Here is a 24,856-nt window from a genome sequence, read left to right on the forward strand (position 1 = left end):
ACGGCTCCTGCTGCGCTGAAAAACTTTCCTCCCTTTCCTTGGATCGGTGGTGGGAGGCTCCACAGGGGAGAGGTCCACCTCTCACCTCTCCTGCTGCCCTCATTGTACTTCCAGAGCTCTGCACCTCACCCCTGCTTTATTGTGCTGCTTTTATTCAAATATTCCTCAGCAGCAGCCAGTAAAAAATACCAACTCCTACATACTTGGGGTATTTGGGGAAGGTACACACCGTCTTTGGAGTCACAATACGACCCTGTGCACTGTCTCTCTAAACAGCCATAGGAGCAGCTGCATTTACAGTGTCTTTCTGCCTGACCTCAGGTTTTATTTCCATTGTGACCATCCCACATTCACTGTTAAAACCACTGTTACTCCTGAAACACTTTATGTTCTGGGAGGGTCAGCTATAAATTAGAGACAGCTTCATTTCTTCCACAAGAGACATTATTCCTTCAGGGAATAGGAGAGTGGCTAGAGGTGGTAAATAGTGCTTTTCCCAACATCCCAGGATAGTCTGATTAAATAAGAGAAGGACTGTGTGCAATTTGGCTTCTTGGCCCTGGGGAGGAGGATAGGAAGGAAGGTGTCAGTGCCAACCTCTGCCAGCTTCATCCAGACTTGGGTGGCAGTGGTTCACGGTGAGGTCCTGGAAGGAATAGCCTTGACCCTGAAAGTTTGTTTTATGTGTGAGGTTTCCAGAATGTATTTTGGGAGTGAAATGTCCAGTTTGTTGAAAGCAATGCTTCTTCTGACGTTTCTCACAGCAAGTGTTGTAGCCTGTGATGTGTTGTCGTTGTGCCCTTGGTTCCCCATAGTGAGAGGGAACCTCAGTAACACACAAAGGATTCAATCTGGAGCCCCTGATAGGAAACCTTGCCAGATTTGTCATCTGGGGCCCTCAGCAAAGGCTGATGCTGTCATGAGGAGTCAGTGGCTGGAGCTGGGAGGGAGAAGCAGGATCCAGCCATCCAGGTGCTCCGTGAAAGGCAGCGCTGCGAGTTGAAGGGAGGGGAAGGAAGGACCAGCTGTCAGATGTCTAAAGAGTGATAGATGGGGTTATGAAATTTGGAACGTGAGTGGGAGAGGGGCAGGGGGCTACTAGGTAAAGAGGAGGAGGAGGAAGTGGCTGTGAGCCTTGCCAAAGGGACAGACTGGGAACCATTGGTCCAGTGACCGGACTGCGGGACAGGAAACCAGTTTCCTTTGTCTGCAGCTAATGGGCTGTGTGACGTGGACAGACTGGCCTACTTCTCTTTGCCTCAGTGATCCAGTCTGCAACCAAGTGACCTCATCACTGGCCTTCCTATGTGAAGGCTTCCATAGGCTCCCTGTGCACAGTTTATCCTTTGATTTGTTCTACCAACAACCGCCTCTTGCTTATCACTGAAAGGCTCACACACCGTCGTCGTCAGAGCGCGCCTGGAGACGCGATTTCGGACAGGTTCAGAGTTAGAAATCAGCACATGCGAACACTGACCTTGCTAGAACTTTTCTCCAAAGAGCTGGGATGTTCAGCTGAGCTGCTGAACCTGCTGCTCTTCTCTGCCAGCCCTGAATGCTTGTTTTCGCCACTAACATTGAGTTGCCTGTGGCACTGCCTGGGCATGGCCCATATCTTGGACTGCAGAGAGCTGGGAAGCAGCCAGGCATTATGAAATAGGTTGGCTGGCAACTGGGATATTGACGGGAGGACTCGGGGAGCACTGAGAGGTGCATTGCTTTGGGGGATTAATGCCTGTCCTGGCTGGAGCTGCTCCTCCCAGCCGTATTTGGACATATGACTTAATCCTGATCCTACCCAATCTGTCAGTAATGAACACATAGAAGACAGAGTGCATTCCACCCAGGAGAAGAGGGCTCAGCCAAGAAGCTTCTAACTAGGTCACTGATGAGCAATCTTTCCCCTCCCTTTGTGTCATTTTTATTAATCACTTGAAAAATAGGTTGAGTAATGATTGCAAGCAACTTGTCAAGCCAATTAAAAACAGAGAAAGGTAGGGCTGTGAAGCTGAAGACAAATGCTGTGCTGGTTTTAAATGAGTGTCTGTAAACCCCACTGACCTGTGAGTAATTGCCTCCGAAAAAACTGGCAGCGTGCGTGTTTCTCAGTGTGAAGGTTTGTTTCTTCTGAATCCACGGGGCAAACAGTTCATTGTGGTCCAGAGAGGTACCACCAGAGCAAAATCACTTTGAATCTGTCTTGTAGCTTAGCCTTAGTCTGGTTTGACTGTTAGCATATAGACTCTTCAGCAAGGGCTTGTCAAAGGGTTTCATACACTTTGGGCATGAAATAAAATAATACAGAGCACTTGCTAGTGAAGGTAGCTTATTTTATGTAGCTTGCTTGAACATAAGTTCCCATAATAACTTTATAAACTGTCTAACTGGAAGATGAATTGCCAAATCTTCTTATTTGTTGAACAGTGTTGGACTTCGAGGGAAAAGAGCTGCTAGGCAATCTCAGCAGCATCTTAGTTCAGTTTGTTGAGTTTCCCCAGAGTGGATTCTCTAGGACCATTCAGCTAATTCAGCGTTGGGTCTTTTTGGTTTATTTTTTGTGTGGGATGGATTGTATGTGCCAACAATAAATATTTATACTCTTGTGTTCCTTTTACTCTCTAGTCTGTAGTTTGTCTCTTGTGAAATACGTGCCAGCACTGTGGGTGCTATGAAACAGCATTACTCTTTGGGAGACTGTTGTATAGTATGTTAGATCCTGCTGTGCAGGATGTGTCTTCCCATCTGTTCCTGGCTCAAATCCTCTTCTCCTCAATTTTAGTTGTTGCTTTTGGTTACCATTCATAGATTGAAATGTGATATTAAGGAGGAAGATCCAAGTTATGCCCTGCTGCCTTCTCTTGCCGCTGCTCTGTCAGCTGGGTGGCAATAACAAAGTGACACAAATAAGCTTTCCTGGGGGATGGTTGAGAGCAGCCTTCTTCTAAAACTATTTATGAAACAAATGGAAAAGCACATGCTTCCCTCCTTCCTAAAAGGAGTAACAGCCCAGGGGAGTGGAGAGCAGCTCATGAGCCTGCCAGCTCTTCAGCATTAAGTTCTTGTTTTTCATCACTTCTGGAAGTTCAGGTTAGGGAAGGGCGCAGGAATTTTGTTTTCTGCTGGGACAAGGGACTTGTTTAAAGCCCCCTGCACTTGCCAAGCAATTAGTAAAGTTAAGTGATATGCCCCCATGCCATTGTGGAGAGCTCTCTGTGCTCTCTGTGACTTGCTTGTAGACATCACAGTCAACCCCTGGCTTCCCAGTCTCCTTTTTTCTCTCCTCATGCAAATTGTTGGTTCTTTCCCTGTGGAAATGTGTGCCTAAACCCACCTGTGTTTTCTGCCCTCCAGAGTTAATGAGCTCTATGTGGATGACCCAGACAAAGACAGTGGAGGTAAAATAGAAGTGAATTTGAACATCAGTTTGCCAAACCTGCATTGTGAATGTGAGTACTCCTTCTCACTTAGCAGTTTTTCTTTGTGTTTTAAGTAATACTTCAAATGAGCCCAAATTGGTACAGTGGCCCTTCTTCTGTAACAGGGTGGATGGAGATCAAGTAGCTGCAGCCTTTGCCAATATCCCATTGCTTTCTGTTCCAGGCCAGGACAGTTGTTTTCTTGGACCTTGTGCTCACTCTGCAGCCTGTGTTAGTGGCTGCTCTCCCTCACTGGCTTCTTTCTAAATCTCATTTCCTTTTTTTTTACAGCAACCTTTTTGTGTCTGGGAGCAAGAAATCTCCCAAGTTTCATTCGTAACTGAACGCACCAGCTGGTTGTTGGTTTTTCCCAAAGCACCTGCTTGTCTACCTAAAGTTTTTCTGTTTGTGTGATTGAGATAGCAGTCAGCTGGCAGGACATGGGAGGTATATTTGTGTCAGATAGGCAGTGTGAAAAGTTTGGTGACAAGGTTCTTTCAGGTATAACAATATTTGAGATGTCAACAAAAGAGATATGGATTTTTTCCCAGTAAAAGCAATGTATGCTTTTCCTATGCAACTTTCCTGGTCTTTTGATTTTTTTGTCTTCTTCCTTCCCACCCATGCAGTGGTTGGACTAGACATCCAAGATGAAATGGGAAGGCACGAAGTGGGTCATATCGACAACTCGATGAAGATCCCTCTCAATAATGGGGATGGCTGCAGGTTTGAGGGCCATTTCAGCATCAACAAGGTGAGTAGGAATGACAGTGTATGAGTGTGTGGGGACAGGGGAAATGCTGGCAAGATCCATTTGTAAAATGCTCTTGAAAATCTGCGTGTCAGCGCCTCTCCTGCAGTGTGTGTGTTCATGTCCCTGGTCAGGGGGAAGGTTAAGTCTTGGTGCTGCAGATGGTGTGGGGAGAGGAGGCTGCGTGGCCAGACTCACAGGGAATGTGTTAGATCAGGGGTTTTCTCTACTCTCCAAAACAGACAATTGAGATAGAATTGCTGAACAGCAGAGAGCAGCTCTGTGTTGCAGCCAGTGCTGCCTTTCAGTGCAGCAGCCTAATGTTTAGGCTGTGTGTGCACTCCCTACAAACGCCAAGCGGCTTCTATGTTTACTTGTCATAACTTCTGCACCTCCAGAATGTGACTCACTGTGGAGAGGTCTTTGGCAATGTCTGTCCAAGCCCTCTTTTGTTCCGAGAGCCGCAGAATGACAGGAATGTTCCCTACTAGAGGGTGCCAGTGCAACAGAAGCGGCTCCGTGCTGGGATGTTTGGAATACAGCACGAGGCCTCTGCGCATGCTTTGCCGGGATGCTCCGCTTCTGTCTCAAAGAATGAAAATCCAGGCCTGGAGGAGGCTCCTCTCTGGGATGGGTGTGTTCAGGATTGAATAATCTTGCTATGTAATGCTGGAGATGACTAGCTGGGGTGGGGGAGGCAGTGCTGGGACCCACTGATGTCCTAAGAAGGGCACACCCTTTATTCACTCCTCTCCATGTACCACAGGCTACAAAATCTTACTTCCTTTTTTTTCCTCCCAGGTCTTGTTCAATCATATCTAAAAATAACAGGCAGAACCTCTTACTGATTCTGTGGCATGGAAAGGATTAGGGACTTAAAAAGAGGACGTTTGGTTCCTCACCTCTAAGCCACCAAGATTGCTGGCAGCTGATAGTCCACAGAACTGGGAAAGAGCCTCTTGCAAAGTAGTTCTTGTTCAGATAATTCCCGAAGGATGGAGCTGGGAGATTTGTCTGCTTTGGTGTCCTGCTCACCAAAGCAGCTCAGAAGGGGGGTGATGTATATGGCAGTGAGGAGCTTCCTTCAGTGCTTAATTTGTGTCTCATATAGTGGCTGGGACAGCTGTCAGAGGAGGGGACCCGATACAGGACTTCTGGCTCTGGCAACCTGAACCTCTTGTGTGTGACCTGGAGGTCTGCATTCCCTTGGCAGGAATTGTACAGGCTTCTGTGTGAGCTGGGACCTGGAGTGGGACCTGGCCAGGCTTTGAAACTTGACCGAGGGTTGCACTTGGGTGTTATTCTCGAACCTGAGGAGGGAGGACAAGGTGACAGTGAGATGATTGTGTGCCTCTTACCGCAGAGTCTGCCGCCCTGTTCACTGAGCTTGTTTATGACACAGCCGGTGTCCACACCTGAAATTGTTCCCAGGAGTGCACTGCTGTTCCTCAAGTCATTAAATTAGCTTTCCTGAAAGCACATGGAACCGGCATGTGGCCTCCCGTGGCCCTGCTGGTGCTCTCTGCAGAGAGCACCGTGGGCACCAGTTGTATAACCATCCTCCCACTCTTGTCTTAGGCCATGCCACATTGCTTCTCAGTGTTGCTTCATTTCACAACCTTTTCTCAATAGAAAAATATTCTTGCACCCTCCATAACAGATTGAGCTGTATCTGCTGAAAGACTTCACGGAACAGGGCTGGTGACCTGAAAACTGTGTGTATGCTGGAGTGGTCCCATCAGAATGACACCAGTGCTCACTTTCTGTCTTGGAACTGAGTCCTTAAATGAAATTTGTATTTTGCAGAACTTTGTATTTACCTCCATTTAAAAACTTAAGATTAAAAAATTAAGACTCCTGCTGTCTCCTGCCAGGGCTAGAAATAGAAGATCTAGATTAGCTTGTATGGGAAGGCCCCTTGGGTTTGGTGGGTTTTTCCTCTTTTTTATCTAAAACTCATTCTAAGGCACTATCTCAAATGTGAAGTTGCTCACGACCAGTACTGAAAGAAGAATATATCCACAGCTTTCTGGACTGTTCTGCAGCATTGGGGCGCATTAACAAATGCAAGATGTGGGAGTAAAACATTAAGCAACTGTTTGTTGTCTGTCAGAGACAGGAATTTTATTTTAATAGGATGAAAGACATAGCCTTAAGTGTTGGGAATCCCTGAAGTTGGGAGTGATCCACTCATCAGCTCCTAATCAGCAGCGCTAGCACCGTGAGGGTGCCAAACTCTTGGGCTGTGGGATGTATCCGATCCGAGTGTTGATCAAGTGCAGGGAGGTATCCCAGAGCCTTTCTCTGACGTGCCAGAGGTTGTCCACTGCTCACTAGGTACAGCCTGGATGGATCCAGGCACTTCCATGTCATATCACAGAGCCGAGCAATGCCTTGAGGGGTAAAATGTGAAATCCTGTCTTCCCTGTCCTGACTAATTCCAGGTCCCTGGGAACTTTCACGTGTCGACGCACAGCGCCACTGCACAGCCCCAGAACCCCGACATGACTCACGTCATCCACAAGCTCTCCTTTGGGGACAAGTTACAGGTGAGCTCTCGTCCCTGAAAATTCCCTGGCTGCAGGGGAATGCAATGAGAGGGGTGTAACATTAGACACTTTGGATTTTATGGAAGGGCCGTGTACAGTGTGGGGAGGCCGTAAGAAAGGACTGCCTGGGTCAGCAAGCCCATCACTTGTGTCCGTGCAACATCTGGAAGGGTTCTCAGCTGGTTCCCTGCCACCACTTCAGGGAGGAGCAGTGTCCAGTCATAGAGTAACTTTGCTCTTTTCTTCTGAAACTGAAAGTGCTTTTGGAAAACTGCGTGGCTGTCTTCCTGCAGGGAGTAGGAATGAGGATTCATGGCTCAGCAAAATCCCGTTTTCAGTATTAACACAGCAAACAAACCTTTCTGCCTTTGTAGAGGAGCAGTGAGTGTACTCAGGGAAGATGTTTGCTTGCTACTGTCTTTACCAAAGCACCAGACAAGTTCTTTTTAATTCACTTCACTGTACTTGTATAGCAGACACCTATTAGTCAAATTTGTTCAAAGAAACACAAGTTAGACTTGGAACTGCCAATTCCCTGCTGGGAAGAAGCTGATTGTGTGCACTTGCCCAGTGGATAGAATTTCACCAGGTGTTGCAAGTTATGTAATAATACCTGATTTCTCAATAAAGGCAGATTACAGCACTTCTCTAGCCTACTTCCAAGGAGCTGGCATCACAGGTGGGAGTTATGCATGTGCACACCCAGTTTGCAACTCACCCTAAACACTGCTTACCCATAGTCTCTCTGTAATCTTCCTTCCTCAGCACAGACGTCTCATTAGTCTGCTTCTTGTACACCCACTTCCAAAACCCTTTTTCATGCTAACAAGTCTAAGCGTTGCTTTGTAGTCTTCTGATTCTGCTCCCGGCTTCTTTTAGGAAATATCTTGTGTGGGAACGGTGAAATATTAGCATATAAATAAGCTTGGCTTAATGTCTGTAAAGCACACTGAGATTATGAAAAATATTAGGTAAGTGCTAATAGGGAGTTCTGCATTTTGCGTGGGAAGTCAGTGCTCTGAGGTAGCATTCCCATTGTTTTATCATGGAGTCTTGGAGTAAGGGAGCTGAAGTGTGAATCAGCATGAAGGAGGAGCCTGGACAGTTGGGGGCAAAGGAGCAAGTGTCTTCAGTTGTGGTGGTGAGAAACCTGTCTAGCAAACAGGTAGTTGGCTCCTGATTTGGACAAGTTCAGATTAGTATTTTCAGAGTTCAAAATAACTACTCATCGTCTCCATACACAAGAAGGGAGCACGTAGGTGCTGCTGATCCTGTAGGCAAACAGGAGTTCAACAGCACAAATTAAAGGAGGATATGTTCTCTAAACAGGGGCTACCAAGACTCAGCAAGCACTTGGAGCCAGCAAGTATGGAGAGCTTTAAACCTGTCTGGATGCACCTTTGAAAATTTTGGGTTGTCTCCACCTGCTTTGATGTAATACATGCTTATATTTCTTAAACAGAGTGAGAAGCTTCTCATTCACTTGTGTCATGTGCTGGGAGTTAGTTCTTTGTAAGTTGTTACTGACCCTGCCAAAATGATCCACTAAGGTACAGGCTGTGTTCTCCAGAAAAACCAGTCTGTTTGAAACACAGATTTGAATCTCATCATCTGCTGATGAAGCTTCAAGTCTTCATCAGTACTTCATGCACAATAGTGGCAGACTTTTTGTAGATTTTTTTCCCTCATTGAGATGAGACTGAAATTCAAAGATGAATTTCAAGGATGAAGTTCCTTGCATGTCAGGTAACCCAGTAAAGAAAGAGATGTGGGAAGTAGGAGATTATGCATTTTTAATCATAGATTTCTCTGAAGTGCTGGATCATGGTGTTGAATAATCCTGGTTTTAACCTTGTGAGGTATCTTCCCATAATAGTTGCAAGGTTGGAAGTTATTTTAGCCTGCTGTTGGTCTCCACCCAAGTGATATGTCCACATATGTTGTATGTCAACACTTAATTCTTCTGTAACATGGGTCTCAAAAAGATGCTTGCCAGGACCTTGGACACCCTATGCTTTAACCTCTACAAGCACATGCAAAGACATACTGAAGAAGGGGCTTCTCTTTCTTCATATGCCTTTTACAATGAGTAAAGAGTAAGTACAGCCTGCACATGTAGTTTGGAAATGGTTGCTGCTGTTTAAAATATCTGAAATGAGGTGAAAGGCACTGCAGCAGGTTTGGCTGTTGCTCTTGCTCTGCTCCAGTTACCAGCACTTTCCACTTGAACTTGGTGATGATTTTGTCTCTCTAGAACTTCCTTTCTACTGAGCAAAACTGATTCAGTTGCTGCTTCCTCCAAATCATCATCTACTCCATAGTGTTCAGAATAGGGAAATGGCCTTTAGGATGAGACAAATACATCCATGTGCTGCCAGTTTGAAAGGGTCTGGGGAGGAGATTGCACTGCCCTGTTGGTGAGGTGAAACCCTGTCATACCCATGACCAAATACTTACTCCAAACTCTTCTTCCCTGTTGTCTGACTTAAGGTCAGGAATTTCTAGGCTGTGGAATTTGTCCTTTCTGTGTAGCTTAATGTACATTGTGTGAGTGACACAGTGTCTGAACCTACAGCTCTTGCTGGGGGATTTCCCTGTCTGGAGTGTTCACAGATTGATTATTCTGTTGGTGGACATCAGACTGCAGATTACAGTTTGTGCAAGGCATGGGATGGAAATCCTGTTATTCTGGGCAAACAGATACTTGCATGCCTGGGGTCAGCTGCAGGAAAAGTTGAAGGGATGGCAGTGATGGCATGTGTCCTTCCCATCTCCAAGGGCACAGTGTGACAACTGGCCTAATGAGTGCAAGTTGTACAAACCCAACTGCTCTGACATGAGCTACCTTTGCAGCAGAACTCCTGAGTTTTAGCCTGTGTGACTCCCATTTAGTTCTCTTTCAGCCTGAGAAATTAATGTCACAGTTAACTCTGCTCTTAGGAAATAATCTCACAATGAAATTTCACAACTGGCCTCTTCCAACTGCAATTCCTTTAGCTTCGGAGTGGTTTTGGAGTTTCATTTTGTAAGGTGTTGTGAAATCAACTTTTTAACTTGGAGCCAACCTCTGTGATGATGGTCACTGAAAGATATTTCAGGTCATCTTTTACTGGGTTGAGGCTTTGTTTTCGCAGAGGTTGAATCAGGCTGATCTAGTTACAGGACAGGGAAGCAAAGATCAGGAGTATCAAGTCAAGTTTCTTCATGTGCCTTTTTGCTTTCCAGGTCCATAACGTTCACGGAGCATTCAATGCCTTGGAGGGAGCAGACAAGCTCAGCTCAAATCGTATGTATTCCTGGTGATTACAGGTCTTAGCCACTCTCTGCAGGAGGGAAAACAGGGCCGTTCACACAACACTGGTGTATCCAGAAGTCTTTCATTTGCCTCTTTAGCCAAAATGATCCAGATGTTGCTGGCTGACATTTCCATTTTCTCCAGTACTACAGAGAAGGCTTAGCCCAAAATGTCCTTTGCAGCCCTTTTGCAAACTGGACGTTGTTTCCAGCTCTGTTAAAACTGACTCAGAACTAGGCAGTTTTTTATCCCTGTTCTATTCCTGTCGTTCCCCCACCACCAGAACTTACCCTTATTCTCGCGTCACAAGTTAACTCCTACCTGAAGTTCTACACTGTGGCTGGAAGGAGAGGGATTTTCATTCCCCTGCTTTATGACCAGCACACAAAGGGAAATTTCCAGTACAGGCTACAATTCAGCACAGATTTTTCTCTCAAGTGTTCAGGCTCCTGCAGGACATCAGTCCTGTCCATTTCTTGGAACAAAACTTCTGTGGCTGTTCCTGAAGATATACAATTGTGGTTTGGGGGTTTTTTTACTCCAGGAGCCAAATGTCATGTTACACTTGGCTAAAGGATCCTACAGAGAAGTAGGGTAGAATTCTGTTTGAGAACTGTTTTAGCAGACACAAAAAATGACACAAGCCATTTAAATAATGAAAAAAAAAAAAGGTAAGCAATTGTAGGAGAAGGAAGAAGAGAAAGAAAGATGGGTGCACAAGAAATCACAGGTTGTGATGCCTCAGCTGCTTCTGTCAAAAGGAGCTCAGTGAGCTGCAGCTCTAACCTGAGCTGGTTCCTGATTTAACCAGGCTTTTGTGGTGGTGATAAGTGTTACCATTTATAGTTGCAAGCAGTTAGGAAGGTTCAGGTAACCCAAACCCCGTGGGTTGTGGTCCTACAGAAGTGGTGGGTGAGTTCTGGTGTCATCCAACTACCTGACAAAGTTCTGTACTAAGGACATAAATGTAGGACGTGAAATTGTCGCTTTGTCACAGAACTTGAGATAAGGAGGAGGGAGGGACCTTTTTTGTGACTTCCTTTGCTTTGAAATGTTGTGTAGGCTGTGATTCCTTTCTCTGAATGCTAATGTGTACTTTCCTTTCCTTTCTTGACCACAGCCCTTGCATCTCACGATTATATACTGAAGATAGTCCCGACGGTGTACGAAGACATGAGCGGGAAGCAGCGATACTCCTACCAGTACACAGTAGCAAACAAGGTAAAGAGGCAGGTAGTTCTCAAGGAGGCTCCTCGTTGCAGCCCAGTGGATGCGTGGAGGATGTTCAGTCACCATTCTTCCCCCCCTGCTCTGTGCTGTGCCATGTACATGTGTTGTTTGTAGGGGAGCAGTAGCCTCTGCTGGGAGAAGGAGGAACTGAAGCTCTTCGGAGTGGGGCTTCCTGGTGCTCCTGGTGCTGGCATTTACCAGGATTGGGGTTGAGAGGGCTTGTCAAAGCAGATGATGATATTGTTTTCATTCCTGAGAAAGGTATTCTTCCTGCTGACGTTCTCATCTGTCAGTTTAACTGATCTAGATTTATGGGAGGTTTTCACGTGCTGCAGGAGCTCTTGTTGTTTGTGTCAAGATGCATCTGAATGGAAACTGTAACCCAGCTGAAGATAAAAAACATCACTTACACCTGGTTTCAGTTATAAAACAGTCTCATTTTTGATGGATGTATCAGACACATAAATTAGCCAAGTTTTTAGCTTTTTAGAAATGTTGATTTCAGACATTAAGCCACTGAACCTGTAGCAACAAATATATACTGGTTGACTCTTTCACAGTGCCTGCTTTGTTATGGTGGATTATCACAGAATCATATAGGTTGGAAAAGAGCTTCAAGATTGTTGAGTCCAACCTGTGACCCACCTTGTCAGCCAGACCAGAACACTGAGTGCCATGCCCAGCATTTTAGTAATACAATGTATTGAAAATTTTTTTTAAAGGGAAAAAAAAAAGACCCTACTTACTCTTTAAGGTGAAAAGCATCTTTCAGTTTAAAATTATTTGCCAGTTGCATGCTAAATGAAAATCCAGAATCTGTTAATAATATCTAACTACTGCTAGCTTGCCCCAACTGATAATCAAGCACACACTCTCCTGGACTAGTTCTCAGATTTATGTTCCCGTCTAGTCACTTTTGGGCTTGCCTGTATGGTGTGTCCCAGGGATTTGGACATCTCCCTGTGTTCAGATTACAATGTATTTGTTCTGCTTAATGTCACAACTGCTGTTCTGATAAGACTCTTGCGATAGAAGTCCTGAAAGTACTCTGGAAAATAGACAGGAGGAGCTTTTGACACTTCTGTGAGCTTGGCTGCAAATGGGGGCGTTCAGCCAAGACTGACTCATTAGGGCAGGATTGCTGTGGGGAAAAGGGGAGAGGAAGGAAAAAATGAGGTCAGTTCTGTCAAAACTGAAGTGCAGAGAAACAGTGCTGCATCTGCATTTTCTTCTTTTGTTGCTTTAGTCCTTTACTCCCAGACTGATCAGTGGGAAAGAGAAATGGGAAGCCATTGCAATAGTCTGTCACAGAGTGATAAGTATGAAGAGATGAAGAGGGTCTTAAGTGTGGGCTGTGTCTCCTCTCTTACCTCCTACACCCTCTGTTTCCTCACTTCCCCAGATAACCACAGTCCCAGGATGTGCTGCAGAACTCCAATAAGAGCCCTGAAAATATTATAACTAGGGGCTTCTTCTCTTGTCATCCATGGGGAAAAAACTCAATAGTGGGAAATTTGGGATTAATGAAGATAAATGCTGTTTCATTAGCTCCCTCAGAGCTCACAGAGAGCAAAACTGTATTTTTTGTATCATGCTCATGAGTGTCCTATTGCTTGTCTTTTCTTCATCTTTTTGAAGTACTTGCCTCTGTGTAGAGGACAATTGAAAGAGAAGAGGTGATCTGAGTTGGCAGCATGTCACAGGGCTAGAGAAGGGAAGATAGAGAGGCATTGTATGCCACGCTGGTGCTGATGGCTCTCCTTGGATTGCTGAGTCCCCAGCCTGCTTTTCTTGGATTTTTCTTCAAGCTGTGAATGCCCTGATCATTGAAAACTGATATCTGTTTCCACTGAGAGCATAACCAAATTATTATCTCAAAAAGATATGACTTTTGATACTAATATGATGTTAATATCTGTTCTGTATGGGCACTGTGCAGTGTGTCTTGCTGGGGGGCTGGCCTGTGGCTGATGGCCTTGTACCAGTTAGGAAAGAAATGGATTAAGGGAGATTATCACTGGCAATCTGAAGATGTCTCTCCCGAACCAACCTGGAATATTTTTTGAACCTTTGCCAATATTTTCTGTATACAGTTTCATTTTAGCTTCATTTTTAAACGTAGTTTAAACATGGCTCCACATGATTCATACTGAGTGGGCAAAGCACTCCCATTGTTGGTCCCAGTGGGAAGGGGGCCTTACAGAGGAGTGCAGGGATTTTCAGATTCTTGCGAACTAAATTCCATTTGTTTGATAAATATCCCAGTATATGATATATATACAAAATATATTTACAGTGCAAAAACTTCACCTGCAACCACTTAGAGGCTGTTTGTATTTAAATAGAGCATCTCTAAACTAGAGAATCAATGTCAGCCTTTCTGTTTAGTTCTGCAACTTTGAATGAAGGTGAGAGTAATCACCATCACTCTGTTCCCAGCTATATCATTATCAGACTATAAAGAGCTTGTTTTCCTGTTTGATAAGGATGGGGGGTGGGCAGTAATACATGAATTCACTGTTTGCATCTTTCTGTCTGGTGATTGGTGCAAAACCGTGGAGTAAGAGCCAAATCCACAGAAGCAGTTTTATTGCAGGCACTCTCTGGGATGAGATTACTCACATTTTCTGCCATTTTCCCCCCTCTTTCTTTTCTAGGAGTATGTAGCCTACAGCCACACCGGCCGCATTATCCCAGCCATCTGGTTTCGTTACGACTTGAGCCCCATCACAGTGAAATACACAGAGAGGCGACAGCCTTTGTACAGGTTTATCACATCGGTGAGTTACTCTAAACCTCTAATTCTCCTTTCTCCTGCCTGCCTTTCATTTATCTTCTGAGCCTTTCTTGCCCAGAAGAATTGAGTTTCTGCTTCAGAGCGTTGTGACATGATTGAGATAAAGCAGCACATCACTGCGGTTGTACTGAAGTGTAAGTGAGGTGACTGGTAAGTCCAGTGCTCTGACAACTTGATTGAATAGCTAGGCACAAAAAGAAGGAAAATTATGCTGTTCCAGAGGTGCCAGGCTCTGTCTAAGCAGAATGGGCTCTATTGCAGCATGTCAGAAACTTGTAAGTAAAGCTAACATGGCGTGCTGTAAAGCTGCAATAAACTGCTTGCTAATGATGAGATCAAACGTGCAGAGAATCATAGAATAGTGGGGTTGAAAGGGATCTTAAAGCTCATCTTGTTCCACCCCCTGCCATGAGCAGACACCTTTCACTAGACCAGGCTGCTCCAAGCTCTGTCCAACCTGGCCTTGAACACTTCCAGGGATGGGGCAGCCACAGCTTCTCTGGGCAAACCGTGCCAGCCAAAGTCATCCTCTTCTTACCTAGAGAGGTTTGCTCTGTCAAAAGTTCATGTGAGGGAAAGAGAACTGTTTGATGACACAGAGCTGTCCTTGCTATCTGCTGGTTATTTGGATGACTTTTACAGTAAATAGAGACAAAACTGGCAACAGAGATTTTACCACCAGCCACATCTCTCCTCTCCTACAGGACACTGAATGCAAGGCTGTTGTTTTACTCAGTGCTGCTACTTGGCTTAATATGGGAATTCCAGTTCCAGGCATTTACTTCTGGGTAGAAGTGGAGAAGAGCTACATTATCAAATTCCAGAGGTGTTTTCCTGACGAGTTACATTTTGATCTGTCCAGATAGCATCCTGCAGTACTGATCTCAGCATCTATGACAAAGCTGTGCTGTCCAAACTGCTGGTTAGGAAAAGAGCTATTTAAAGATCCTTTAAAAAATGAGTCCTCAGGGAGTTGGCTTAAAATTGAAGCTGCAGTGTGCTGTGCCAGTGAGGAATGGTGGAGTGTGAAGGAGTTGATAAATTGGCTGGAATGAAGACCTCAAATTTTGATTTTTAAACTGTTTAACTATTTTAATTACAAGTAGCATAAACAGTGTAGCTGCGTTGCACTTTAAGATTTTGATTTTACAACTTCTGATAAACAGCAAGTTCCTTTCACTTAACTTCAGACATGCTTGTGATCTCTAGGATACACAAATAAGAAGAGAAAGGGACTTGAAGCAGAATCTAAACATCGTGGTTTAAGACTTTCTCTTCTTAGCGTGTCTGATTTCAAAACATAATCCTAAAAAGGGACAAATATCAGCATTTCATGACTTGGCATCTCCTACTGCTTCTACATCCTTCCCTGACAATATGCTCTCAGAGCTTTCCTATGCATGTTGCTGGGGGTGAGGGTGGGGAGGTATTTTTAATGGGAAACAGGGTTTGGAAATGATTAATAGGTGGGATTCTTGTCATGTCCATTGCAGCATTGATTCACTGCTGATATTCCATTGTGTGCATATAAATAGCATCTTTGTTGAATTTGATATCATGCTTCCGAGTTTACATAAGGGGTTCACAGGAGAGGGTCTCCTCCCTGGTTGCCACAATGACCTTTTGGATTTGTATCTCTTTGGATTTGTGTCTCATAACCTTAAAAACTGAAACCCTTATTTCGTACTAAGAATCCAAAAATAGAACAACAGATTCACTTCTATTTCCAAAAAGATTTTAAGGTTGATTAGTTTTCATCAAATAAGGAATTATGATAAAATATGAATTTCAGTTACTCCTCTCTTCCTCCCCAAAATAACAGTCCTCTCCACATGCCACATTCCTCACTGGTCTAAGTTTGCATTTTACATCACTGGCCCAAGCCTGAATTTTACTCTGTCCTGTCAGGCACTTTCTGGCTGCTGGACTGCTTAAGAAGAGTTTTACAGTTGATTTTTGGCTACTTTTTTTGATCTTATAAATGGCCATAGTGTCAAGCAGCTCACTTGGGGCCTTTCCAGTTGAACGCCCTTCCCATGGAGGCTGCGGATGACGCTGGTGCTGCAGTGGCTGCTGCAGCGACTGGACCCTCGTCAGGCAGGGCTGACGCAGAGGCAGATCCTTGTTCCAGGTGCTGTAGCCTGGCTCTGTCTGGCCCATCTGGCCCTGGTACAGGTGACCTGCTCTCACTCTCATTTAGGCCAGGAATGTTGTACAGGAGGGCAGCCCTGGCTGTGGATGTGCCTGTACAGCGTCCAGGGTGGCATTGAAAAGGCTGGAAGGGGGAGCAGAGGATCAAAACACCTTTGTCCTCGGTTTCCTTGCCCTGTTTTGATGACATGATCTGTTCCGTTGTGCTTTAGCCCCTTCCTGTATCCCAGTGTGGCCTTTTGCATCACAGTTTCCCTGGAGACCAGTCAGTGATGATCAGCACTGGGCTGAGGGCCAGACAGAGCCTGGGCTGGGGCATGCAGAGTCATTCCCAAATCCGGCTGGCCATGGAAATCATCAGCTTGTTCTGAGCAGCAGCTGTTCAATTTAAAAACCACAAGGGAGGCTCTGGGATAGGGGCTCTTTGATTGTTTACTTGGGCAATGTGGCTTTCAGTACATTTAAATTTGTCCCAGGGATGGGGGATGATCCTGTGGGCTTGAAAGAGACTTTAGGGAGGAAACGGTGTCAGAGGGAAGGACACAGTGTTGAGAGATGATCCCCATGTGAGAGATCAGATGAGACAGGGGTGTCGGCTGTTCTGCAGAGAGCCAAAGGCATCTCCTCCTGCTGCTGAGAAGGTTATCTTTGATATGATGATCTTTGATACTAATGAGTTTGCCCTCCAAAACTCCAGCACTGCTAAGAACAGCATTATAGCACTATATCAGCACTCCCAGATCTTCTCTGTTCCCACTCTAACTCATGCCTGCTCCTTAGATTTTTTTGTGGTATGAAAAATTATCCTAATTTTCTGTACGATGTGAGAGGTGCTTCCTGTGCAGGACAAAAGGCTTTGGTTTAGCATAAATTTTACTTTACATGTTGTACTCCCAAAAGTTCAGTACTAAGTAAGATTTTATGTTACTTGTGGGTCAGTGCTGCCTCTGTCACTGTTCTGTGAGTTTTCCAGGGATCCTGGGTTTAACCACAGAAATGTGGCAGTGTTAAACACAGTTGGTTTTGCCTGTTAAACTGTGCTGCTTAAAATCAAGGCATCTCCCCATAAAGAGAAGCCATTCAGGACCTCATGGCTGAGGTTATGGAGCAAGAGGGAAAGTTTCACTGCTGAAAATTTATGAGTTCCTGTGAGTGGCCAAACTGAAAGAAGGTTTTATCATGAGGTCAGTCTAGGGGCTGGGAGGGGAGAGCAGGCAGAAAAGCAGCCAAAGTTCTGCTGAAGCATTCAAAATCCAAAGAAATTTTTTTTTTCCTGGTATGAGAGAACTCATCTGGTCTCTAGGTGTGAGAAAATTAAACTGAAAATAACGGGATGGAGGAGCTGGAACGGGATGGTTGCAGGCAGAATAATTTCAGCCATGGGAGCTGTTACTGGCAGGTATCAGATTCAGCCCCGTGGTGTTTTTAAAAACAAGACAGCGTTATTCTGCAAGATGTGCTGCAGGTCAGCCAGAAATCTTTGTGTGGGATTCTGCAGCTTGCCATACTAGGAATTACCTAAGGATCCTACTGGTCCCCTCTGTCCTTAAAAGTAATTTTCATACTTTAGGACATCCCAGAGGTGCACAGTCATGTGTCTGACACTTGCCTTTTTGTCACTTTGCTTGCAACCTTGCCTTCTCCTACATATCCACTCATGTTTTCCTTTAGGCCTCAGCCTGCATCCCGGCTGCTCTCCTGTAATAACCTTCTGTTGCAAACCCCTGTGCATTCCCCATGTTTCATGAGCTCTAACAGCTGGAATTATTCCACTTCTGTGTTTCTTTTCCTTCATCCTTTAATGGTTGGGCCTGACTCAAACTGTAACCTCATGGAGCCAAACGCAGATCATTCCTGGCATAAAACCACATTAACTACAAATAAATGCCTGATGCCTGCCTTCCATATGTGTTAGAACTGTGGTGGTAAAGGAACACTGTGGTGCAGCTTCTGTGCTGACCTAGAGCCCAGTGCTGGTGCTGCCTTTCTTTATTCACAAGTACTCAAGGCTGTTTGTATTGGGGTCAGGCCCCAGGTGATGCCAGGTGTGTGTGACTCACACTCAGCACTACAGCTGAGCTGTGCAGATGAATTTTATTTTTTTTCTATTCCCCACCCCCTTACACTGCTGCACTGAAATCACATTTTCCTACCATATGATGCAAAATCTTCGTGTTGGACGGGTTTTGTGTTTGTGGTGTGACATCTCCTGTCAGCTGAGCTGTTCTGCACCAACTCCGTGGTGGTCGTTTTCCTTGAAAAGTCACCCTGTGTCATGCTCTGAGGGATGGCGAGGAGGGGTGCACAGGGGTAGGAGTTGGACTTGTCCCCTAAAATTACTAACTTTGCCTCAGGCTGGTGCTCTGGTTTTAGAAGCCTTGTTCTGCTGGAATGCCAAGTGTCCTGCTAAAACCATATATCCTGCAGCTCCTCGTCTCACTGACCTCACTAAATGCTCATTATATATGAGTTTCTATGAGTTTCTATGAGTTATAAATACTCATAGAAATGAGCTTTAGTTATTGCTGCCTTCCCTCACTGTTAATGAATTGTTTGTTCCTTTGCCACTGTGAATCCCTGCTGAGCTGCTGCTGCTCTTACGTTACTTTTTTGGTCTGTTATTTTTCCCATGGGGGACAGTGCTGTGTGGGAGAAGAGACGTGGCAAGGAACGTGTTGTGTGGCGTTGGTTGCCTCCTGTGCCAGTTGTGTTGCATTTTTGTAGTACATATATCACAGAATCCCAGAATCGGGCTGGAAAAGACCTCCAAGATCATCAAGTCCAACCTGTGCCCGATCCCCACCTTGTCAACCAACCAGCTGTTCCTTGGACACCCCCAGGGATGGGGACTCCACCACCTCCCTGGGCAGCCCCTTCCAGTGCCTGACAGCACTTTCAGTGAAGAAATTCTTCCTGATCTCCAACCCAAACTTCCCCTGGCACAGCTTGTGGCCATTTCCCCTTGTCTTGTCCCTTGTCCCCTGGGAGCAGAGCCCGACCCTCATCTGGCTCCACTCTTCTGTCAGGGAGTTGTAGAGAGTGAGAAGGTCCCCCTGAGACTCCTTTTCTCCAGGCTCCCTCAGCTGCTCTTCACATGACTGACTCTCCAGACCCTTCCCCAGCTCCATTGTCCTTCTCTGGACACTCTCCAGCCCCTCAATGTCTTTTTTGTCATGAGGGGCCCAGAACTGGACCCAGCACTTGAGGTGCCTCAGCAGTGCCCAGCACAGAGGGACAATCACTGCCCTGGTCCTTCTGGCCACCTTATTTTTGACACAAAAGCATATGACATGCTGAATACAGAGTTAGTACAAACCACCTGCTCCTGAGGAGGCAGCAGTCAAATACCACAGGACAAGGAAAAACTCCCAGGGTGCCACCCCACCCCGGGCACTGCACTGGGCAATGTTCACATGGAAAGTATGATACACAATAACGTAACCTAATAATGTTAACAGCCAAGTTCTAATTACACAGGACTTGGCATTTCTTAACTCCCACGTTTTTTACTTCGTAACTGTGATGCTCTTTTAATTTGGTCTTGTACATCGTGTAGGATTAGGTGGTTCTGAGAATAACAACATGGGGTTGCAGGAAGGGCACAAGATATGGAACTTATCTCCTGACAGGGACCTGCCTAGGAAAAAATGGGGATTTTGCCATGAACTAGAAGCCGAGAGAGAGGAATCCCAAACCAGTGAGCCAGTGTAGCAGGGTGTTAGGGAAGTATTTTGTATTGTTGGTCTTTTCCAACCTAAATGATTCTGGGATTCTTTTTCCACAGAGACTGAGACCACTGTTGAACCCTTCAGATGTGTTATTCTTCAGTTTCCCTGGGAGGCAAGTTTGGCATTGTCCCCATTTCATAGATAAGGGAATTGAAGCAATGTTTTGCAAAGTCTGTCACTGCTGCCCCTTGATTTTTGATGCTTGAAGACATGGTACCTTTGATTTGATGTGTCAGAATATGTCTGTGTTTTTCTAGCACTTAAGAAGTGAAGTGGGCTGCTATGCTAATCAGGAGATTAATTTTTTCCCTAACTCTGTTCTCGAAAAACGATTTTTTGTTTTTACTGGTGTTTAAATAATTCAACCCAAGACGACTTGTGTGGAAAACTTCGGCCCACGAAGAGTTAAATTGGCTTCTGTGAGCAGCCTTTGTCATGGAAAGTGTTAGACTAGCTGAGCTGTGGGTGTCCCTGGGAGCTGGGTTTCTCTGTTAGTCACTGCCCTTCACGTGCTATTTAAGTGTCTTTTGCCTATTTGCAAATGCTGAATCTTGTAAAATGGGGAAAAGACTATAAGGCTGTGGTATTTATAGTAGAAAACAGTAATAGGAAGATATGAACAACACAGAGCTTCTAGAAAGCTGAGTTGGGTGGAGTTTAGCCCAGAAAGGAACAGAATTCGAACTTGTAGGAGCTGGGATTTAGGAATGGCTCAGGCTGTGATGAGTTCAGGATAGCACTAATTTATTCCACTGTAGGGAATGGTTTTTCTGAATGATTTTCCATGTAATTCCATCCCCAGTACTGTTACCTAGTTCTTGCTGTGCTTCTAGAAAATACCCCAGCAGTAGAATCCTCCCTTCAGTTTAAGCAGCGTAAAAGTTTCCCTCATCACTGACAAACATGTTTCCTCTGTAATTTCAGATATGTGCCATCATTGGAGGAACATTTACTGTAGCTGGGATCCTGGACTCCTGCATTTTCACAGCATCAGAGGCCTGGAAGAAGATCCAGCTTGGGAAAATGCAGTAGCAGTGAAACTCTACCCTCGTCTCAAAGGACAGGAGAAAAGATAGAGAAATCTACCACTACCTGTTTTTGTCTTTATTTTCTATTTGATTGAATCAGTATGTTTTTCTCTAATCAGGCTGTTCAGTGAAGATGTCTTCAACAAATCAAAGAAATCTCATGCATTTCAGAGCTCTGAGAGGGAAAAATCAGTGGAATCAGGGTGTGGATTTCGATTCCCTCCCCCCAGAAAGAGAGGTTGAAATGCCGTATATGAAATACACCGTCAGCTCTAAATAAGGACAGCAGTGTGTTCTCTGGGAGGTTCCTATGGCAGTGTACAAACTAGGTAGTAGATTGCAAAGAGTTGAACTGTCTTGTGGCACTTTTTGGAGTTCTGTTGGATTTGCATGATTAGACAATCGACTTTTGTATAGGGCAAAATTATACATTAGGAAGAAATTCCACCCATGGTGCCAAAAAGGTGATGTATCTGTTGGTGAGGAATGGAAAGTGTTAGTCCCCATGGCAAACTTTAGAGACAGAGGGCATAAATAACATCAGGAAATGTTTTGTGCTTTTATTGAAAGCTCAGTTGTTCAGATACAACCTTTCAATGAAGTGGACAAACAAGAAGAGGAAGCCTTCTCCCAGCTACCTTTTCGTGGGTAACCTGTGATCCCAGCAGTGGAGGGCATTTTTTTTACTCTGGATTTAAAAGTGGTTTCATTTCTTCCCAGAAACTGAATATCCAGTCTTGTGTTTACAGGTGGCATGAAGTAAAAACCAAACTGAGCAACACAGTTTTATGTGGCCTTTGCTTTGAAAGGGAATTGCTGTCTTTACAGCATAAGCTTTTATTTTTTTCTTATGTTTTTAAACACAGACCACCCAACAGTCTGGATTCTCCACTTCTGCTTTATTATTATTGCTGTTGTTTTGTTGAAAAGAGGTAGTATATTCTCTGTGCTCAGAAAAATGGTGCAGCCTTCTGGGTGGATGAGCACAGCTTCCTTCTTGCATTATGTGTGTATATTCAGTACACCTGTCAAACACAGGAAACCTGACTTTCCAGGATTTAAGGTGCCTCCCTTTTCCTTAAAAACTCAGTCAGGAATCTTTTCTGAGCCCTGGGCTGACACTGTTCTCCCACAGGTACAGCAGTAGCAGGGCAGCATTCCCACAGGCTGGCCCCTGCTTGGAGTTTTGTTCTATTGCTTAAAATGGTACCTGAGCTTCCCTGTCCATTCCTTCAAGCCTTGTCTTCTGGGGTCTCCAATAAATGGAGGTGTGAGGGGAAAACTGCTGCCAGATGTGACTTGCATGTCATGGTGGACATGAGTTCACTAAAATTAGACCAAATGCCCACCAGTGCTTTTTCCATGACCCCATCCATGTTCCTTGAGTAGTAACAGTCTCCGCATGCGTTGTAAATGTCTGAGCTGAGGACACGCAAATTTTAAGTGTTCCAGGATGGATAACAATCATAAAATAAAAATCCTTAACTCAATGCTGTAAATTCTAAGATGGTTGCAGGGTTTCTCTTTGATAATATCTACTGCCCCCTTTTCCTGGAGGCAGACATTATGCTGTAATGATATGAATCCTTGAATATTCAGTGTTATTGTTAGAGTCAGATGCATTTCAAAACAATTTTAATACATGTCTGTTGAAATTGTCTCATTGCTGTGGAAGTAGGGAAGGTGTAGCCAGTTTTATCCATGCACCAAAAAGAAGCAGCCAATCATCTGCCCTGTAGTGACTTGGGACAAACGACAGCATTGGAATTTTTCCCTGTTCTTATTCTGGACTGATTGCTATGACTTTAGTTGTAAATTGGATTGTGTAACTTCCTGTATCTGTTCATGTATGGATAGATTTTATACATTTTTTTCCATTTACAAAAATCAACTTGAAAATGAGATGCTTGTCTTCATTTGGGGTGTGTGTCCGTGTGCCTGTGACTGGTACCCACCGGGTGGCCGGGATATTCCATGGCAGTTGCCTGAAGGATTCCCTCTAATCCACTGTGACCAGTTGAAGCTTACAGCAAAAATGTCCTGTTTTTTCCTTTTGGATTTGGTGAGTCTTTGCTCACAGCTTGTGAACCCAGTGGATTACAAAGATGGGATTTTTAATATCTGAGTCATGCATCCTTCTCCTGAGCTGGGCCAGGGGAGATCTTTGCAGTGCAGTGGATTGTACCAATCGTTTTCTGAAGTTTCTCCCCCGGTACAATTTCTTAGACACAAACAAGTGAAGGTGGTTGCAGATTCCTTGTGTCCCCTGGTGTGTTATTTCTGTCCTTCCCCTCACTCCCTGTCTGTGTTAAACTGCCTTCTGTGCAGTCCAGGCCAGTTCTCTAAACCAAACCAGTGAAATTATTTGGCTTTTTTTTTTTTTTTTAATAACATACATGTGCCTGCTTTCTCTGCCAAAATATCCCCTGCAATAACCTCATAAATCACTTTTTTTTTTTTGCTAGATGTGAAAACCAAATTGTATTCAAGTTCTGGCAGAACTTGGCTGAAGAAACAGTCTGTACCTTGGTTCTCTAAACCAGATGTAAGCCTTTGAGTGCTGCCAAGCCAAGGCCACCTTCTGGGGCTGCTGGAAGTTGTGATGAGCTTGTCCTTCAGATGTGGGTCACACAATGGTACTGAATCATGTGTTTACAGAAGAATCTGCTCTTCATCTCTCCAAATGTGAAAGTGAGGCAGTTACAGCCCCTGCCTCCATGTCTCAGTAGATTTCACTTTTATTTTCAACTTTCTAGAGACAAAATGAGCTTAGTTATGCTTTTAAACATCATTGCAAACAAGACCAATTTCAGGTCGTAGTCGAAGGGAACCATTGATCATAGGTGCTCATCCCTATTCCTGACTTTGCTCTTTCACGTCAGTGTTTTGATAGAAATATTTGGATTTCCAAGAAAGACATCCCTGTGGGAAGTAATATATTTGGAACTTCCAGTTTAAATTAATTTTATTTAAATTCCCTCTAACTCTAGACTCCATCCCATGGTGAGAACTTGAGGCATAGGATCGTTTGCAAGGTGGAGTTAAGACTTTTAGATCTGTGGAAAGTGTGCTTAGGTGTGTTCTAGGCAGTATTGGACTGCTGGAGACGATTTTTTAAGAAAATAAAACATAAACGGGGTACGAAAATTTGGAAGAGATGCACTTGTGAACGTTTGATCTGGTTTCTCAAATACTTGTTTTCAACTACTGCGCTGTAAAACGTGAAATCTGCGGTTTTGGTGGCCAGTTATCAATTCCTGAATATTTCTCATTTAAAGTTGCTCTCGGTGTGACACACAGAGTGTAGGGGCTGACAATGACTGTGTTGAGTCTGTGCTTTAGAACAGTCCTTTGAAGTTGCAGATTGAGGATGTCAGTGAGGTGTTTCCCCTTGGAAGGTAAGAGGAGGGGGCAGGGGAGGAGGACTCAGCCCTGCAGTGTGTTACAGTGATGTTCAAAGCACAAGTATTTTGCATTTCTACAGTGGAGACTATTGAGGAGTTCTGGCATTTGTTTTTTAATTTGCAACCTTATGTTAATAAAATATTAGCCTTTTTAGTTCTGTGATTAAAATAAAACTCTTACATGATTTGATTGGCTTCTTGTTGCACTACTATTGCAAAATCAATCTAAAGGGGCTTTTTTCTTTAGTTTTTAATTATGATTTCAGTGAACTGAGTGTTATCACACGGTGAAATCACTGCAAGCCAGGTCACTGTGGTGAAAGTTATCACAAGGCTCTTTTGTAATAGGCCCTGAGTCATGTCTGGACATTCAGTGCTTGGTTTTGTACAGTACCAAGTGTCCTAACCTCCCTTTTCTAATGAAAGGTGAGTGGACTGTGCTTGGGACTTGCTGGGTTTGGCTTTAGTCACTGTGCCCCCTTGGTATATGAAATAACCAGATTTTTA

General features: G+C 44.5%; 1 protein-coding gene across 1 annotated transcript in view; it reads left to right on the plus strand.

Moving 5' to 3' along the window:
• The window catches only part of ERGIC1 (endoplasmic reticulum-golgi intermediate compartment 1), a 60,554-nt gene extending 36,015 nt beyond the window's left edge, over nucleotides 1-24,539 (plus strand). The window contains exons 4-10 of the mRNA XM_064671765.1: nucleotides 3,352-3,446; nucleotides 4,046-4,170; nucleotides 6,612-6,716; nucleotides 9,942-10,002; nucleotides 11,132-11,232; nucleotides 13,899-14,021; nucleotides 20,842-24,539. Coding sequence (XP_064527835.1) covers nucleotides 3,352-3,446; nucleotides 4,046-4,170; nucleotides 6,612-6,716; nucleotides 9,942-10,002; nucleotides 11,132-11,232; nucleotides 13,899-14,021; nucleotides 20,842-20,949 — 718 coding nt within the window. The 3' untranslated portion in view covers nucleotides 20,950-24,539. The remainder of the gene's footprint in view (nucleotides 1-3,351; nucleotides 3,447-4,045; nucleotides 4,171-6,611; nucleotides 6,717-9,941; nucleotides 10,003-11,131; nucleotides 11,233-13,898; nucleotides 14,022-20,841) is intronic.
• The last annotated feature ends 317 nt before the right edge of the window (nucleotides 24,540-24,856 follow it).

The sequence above is a fragment of the Pseudopipra pipra genome, chromosome 15 (genome assembly GCF_036250125.1).
Source record: "Pseudopipra pipra isolate bDixPip1 chromosome 15, bDixPip1.hap1, whole genome shotgun sequence".
NCBI classification, from domain to species: Eukaryota; Metazoa; Chordata; class Aves; order Passeriformes; family Pipridae; genus Pseudopipra; species Pseudopipra pipra.